We start from the raw sequence: 4,348 nt of genomic DNA on the forward strand, positions 1-4,348 counted from the left end.
GAAGTTTATAACCACCAGGACTCTCTGCAATATCAAACTGAGTATTTGTCATGAAACTGAGGGTTGACATGAGGATGAGAGCCGTCAGACCCAGGGTGAAGTGAGAAAAATGTTTTAATGAGGTCAAAATGCAAAGATGCTCTGCACACTGCCAAGCTCAACAAAAACCACCATGCAACAATCACAACAAAGGAACACAGAGGATCCAGGGACAATCAGATGACACACATTAAATACATATGGGGGATATCAGGAAATGAGGGACAGCTGGAACCAATAATAGGGAATGACATGACACATGGAAACAAAATGTGGTACTCTGGTCAAATAAACATAGATGTTGGTTTGGAGTTTTCAAGTTTTTAGATCAAGGCAAGAGATGAAAACTAGTTTTAGATGTGCCTCTACTCCAGAACAGCTGATTCAAATGAATGCATGACCATCACGTGCTGCAGAAGCCTGTTAATCACCCAGAGATACAATTCAGGTGTGTGGCAGAAGGGAAATACCTAAAACATGCAGGACAGGGGGCAGTGAGGACCAGGGTTGAGAAACACGGATCTAGATTGATGAAATCTACACTACTTTCTAGTGTGTTATAGAAAGTAGTGTAGAGAGTCTATGTGTTGTCAACAGGGGAGATTTGCCAAAGGCCGACCTGTCCTCCTGAGTCTGAGTCTACTTCCATCACTGGTCTAGTTGGATCAGGTTGGGTGAGAATGGGAGCTTTGTTTTTTTTTTTTTTTTTGTTCAAGTTGGAAGATTTTTCTGCTTCTGGGATCAAATGAAGATTTTTTTTTTTTTTTTTGTGGATTTGAGGCTGGTGAGGGTAACAGCAGTTTGACTGCATTATAATGAAGTGACAGTAGAAGTTGTCAAAACATAGTAAGCATTGCATCTGTTTACAAGAAGATGAAGTTGGCCAGTTGAGGCCCGTTTAAACCTTTTCTGGGTTTGTCTTCATCTGCCTGCTCCAGGATGAATCCCAAGAAGATCCATTCAATTGGAGAGAATCTGTTGAGATGAATGGGAAATATACCAAGACGTAACTTTGAATTAACAGAATGTTTTTACCAATACAACCCCACTTTGTCATTCTAATTTTTATATAGTAACACTGGGAGATAGAAAATATGTTTACTATGTGTCAGGCCAACAGGCCAGCATGTAGACTGCTGCTCAACAGACACGATTCTCTAATCTTAGCATGCCAGCTAATCATTGCAACACTTCTAACCAGTGGGTCACTTTGACAATATAGAATCTAGATCATTCTTTTAAAACTGTGTTGTGTGTTTGTGTCTGCAGACTTTCAGGCTGCCTGATCACAGAGGAAGGCTGTGCTGCTCTGGCCTCAGCTCTGACTGTGAACCCGTCTCACCTGAAGGAGCTGGACCTCAGCTACAATAATCCAGGAGACTCAGGAATGAAGAGTCTAACAGCTCTACTGAAGAATCCAAGCTTCAAACTGGACTCTATAAGGTAAGGAAACATTTCCTGCAACCACATAGTGCTATGCTGTTGCTTAATGCTAGATTCAGAATTGACACAGTACAAAATATGGCAGCAAACCAGAAGGTGTTCAGGATCTCTGACAAATGAAGAGTTCTGGATAAAGAAGGCAAAAAAGATTAATGATAGGTTTGGTTCATCTTTCTAAACCAATCTGGAGTGTAGGATAAACCTAAAAGCAATTATAATGATTCACTTCCTGTTAAAGAGCCCCCTGGTGGTTGAAGAAAAAGCTACAGAAAAGCTGCACCGGCTATAAGCCACATGGTTAAAAGGGTTGGGAAAAAATTGCAGCTTGTAGTCCGAAAAATACGGTATTTAAACAGCTTAAACTTTAACAAACACAAAGCAATGCATGATTGCAAAGTGGAAGCATGATTGTTGGTTGTATCAATCAAAGTTAGTATCCATTATCTAGCATGCTCGTCCTTGCAGGGTGGTTGGGGGTGCTGGTGCTTATCTCTGGACAGGCTGTCAGTCCATCACACCATAACTAATAAGTTTTTCTTTTTAAATCTGAAAACGGGGCTGTGACTAAAAATTTGATCTAATTCATAAACATGAATTATCTATACCTTTTTAATTTCTTGCTATTTGTTTAGGATCATTAATGCTGGGATTTGAACAGCTTATGCAACAGAATAAGGAAAAGGCATATGTTATAAATGACCTTATAGTACCAGTAAAATATTAGACACTGGTAACAGAAAAGTTTTAATACCATCAAAATACCTTCTTTCTTACAGCATGGAACCTGCAGGAGAGAAATGGATGACACCAGGTCTCAGGAAGTGTGAGGGCATTTATGATTCATATCAGATTGTCTCATCTTTGCATCAGTGAATTCAGAAAGTCACATCAGTAACTGCATTGCGTTTGTTCTGTTTTTCAGATTCCTGTCCACTAACAGTCGACCTAAACACTGTGAACAGATTCCTCAAACTGTCTGATGAAAACAGGAAGGTGACACGTGTGGCAGAGGAGCAGCCGTATCCTGATCATCCAGACAGATTTGATTCCTATCAGCTGCTGTGCACTGATGGTCTGACTGGTCGCTGTTACTGGGAGGTGGAGTGGGGTGGGAAAGTCTATGTATCACTGAGTTACAGGAGAATCAAAAGAAAAGGAGTCAATGACGATTCCTGGTTTGGATTTAATAATAACTCCTGGTGTCTAATCTGTTCAGATAATGGTTACACTGTTTGGCACAATAGTGAAAAAAAAGCCTTCATCCCTGATGCCTCCTTCTCCTCTTCTGTCTCTGGCAGAGTTGCTGTGTATGTGGACTGTCCTGCTGGGACTCTGTCCTTCTACAGAGTCTCTTCAGAGACACTGATCCACCTCTACACCTTCAACACCAAATTCACTGAAGCTCTTTATCCTGGATTTGGGTTCAAGTGTCGTTCAGGAGGGTCTTGGTTCTCATTTTAGAATAGTCCTAAGTGCTTTTAAAAACTAATGCAACATTTCAAGAGCTACCAATGCACTAAAAACAGGAGAAAATAATAAGTCGCATTAAATAAAACAGTTTTTTAAAAGAAACAACATAGTCCATCAATCTTAAGTCCAAACAAAGAATTCTGGAGTCTAGGAACCACTGAACTAAAGGCTCTATCTTCATTTGTTTTCAATTTATCATAAAGATCAGAGACATGTGGCTGCAGTAACCTTTTGATATTCAATGGTGCCCGTCTGTGAAAACCCCTCAAGTCAATAAAATAATTTTAAATTACACTGTGGGAAAAATGAACAAAAACCTGAAGTCAATGTCTCTGCATCAAAATTGGAATAACTTATGAAAACCTGTAGGATTTGTCAGAAGCCCGTAGGCATCATTTAGTACATCTTGCAACCATTCTAGGGGAGGTATGCTAAGATGCACAGCGGCAACTAGGTGATCAAAGAAAAGCATGGATAATTAGTTCTCAGAATGTGAAAACATTAGCAGACGATTAAAAGGAATGAATCAAAGACTGGATGTGCATCCAAAGTAAAGTCAGAATGGAAGATTTTGCCCATGACCTCTCAGTTCTTTGTCAATAATCTCTGTGACATGCATTTCTCTGATTTACATCTTTTTCTCTAAATTTGTGAAAACCTAAGTAAATTTTCTTAGTTGCTATTGGTGACTGAAGATAGTGTAATGTAATCTACTTGCACTTTTGAACTGCACCATATTCTAATGTTATGGTAATGACACTATGCAGTGTTTCTTATCTTGTGTTTTGATTAACAAATTACCAAGAAGAATAAATACTTAGAAATATACTTCTTCACCAACATAAGTGGTACATAAAATTATATAAAAGTGAGTGACATTTATATTTGCAAATTATTTATGTACATTATTTTATATCCTGCCCCATTGAGGTTGGTCTTAGGATCTGGGGGTGTTTGAGTTTGGTTGTGGATTTTTGCCATTTTTGGTGTTCCTTTGATTTTTCTACTTCAGTTTGCCCTGTTTTCTACTTCTGTTCTCCCTAGTGATTCTAGTTGTTTTTCTTGTTCCCAAGTTATTTTCTGCTGCTCTAGTTTATCATATTTCTTTAATCCAAGTGTTAGAATTATTTCCTGTTCCCCTGTATTCTCTCCCTCACTTTCCCGTGGCACTTTCTCTTTCCCCATCCTGAGCCTGGTTCTGGCTCCAACTACTCACACCTACAATCAGTTAGCTTATTAGCCCAGGTCCATTGTTCCCACCATCAACCTCCCAGTATTTAAGCTCCTTATTCTCCAGTTACAACTCGCTGGTTCATCATGTCACCTCGTCCCTCCTCCCTTGTTCTCTTGTGTTCACTTTGTCTCTGTTTTGGATTTATTTTTTGTTTCTTGGATT

General features: G+C 39.2%; 1 protein-coding gene across 1 annotated transcript in view; it reads left to right on the plus strand.

The window, feature by feature from the left end:
- LOC106939006 (NACHT, LRR and PYD domains-containing protein 5-like) overlaps positions 1-3,252 on the plus strand; it is a 21,820-nt gene extending 18,568 nt beyond the window's left edge. The window contains exons 7-9 of the mRNA XM_015021236.1: positions 1,309-1,482; positions 2,259-2,305; positions 2,405-3,252. Coding sequence (XP_014876722.1) covers positions 1,309-1,482; positions 2,259-2,305; positions 2,405-2,943 — 760 coding nt within the window. The 3' untranslated portion in view covers positions 2,944-3,252. The remainder of the gene's footprint in view (positions 1-1,308; positions 1,483-2,258; positions 2,306-2,404) is intronic.
- Positions 3,253-4,348: the final 1,096 nt, after the last annotated feature.

This window comes from Poecilia latipinna, unplaced genomic scaffold, assembly GCF_001443285.1.
Source record: "Poecilia latipinna isolate Pla-1442-1.1 unplaced genomic scaffold, P_latipinna-1.0 Scaffold2747, whole genome shotgun sequence".
Lineage (NCBI taxonomy): Eukaryota > Metazoa > Chordata > Actinopteri > Cyprinodontiformes > Poeciliidae > Poecilia > Poecilia latipinna.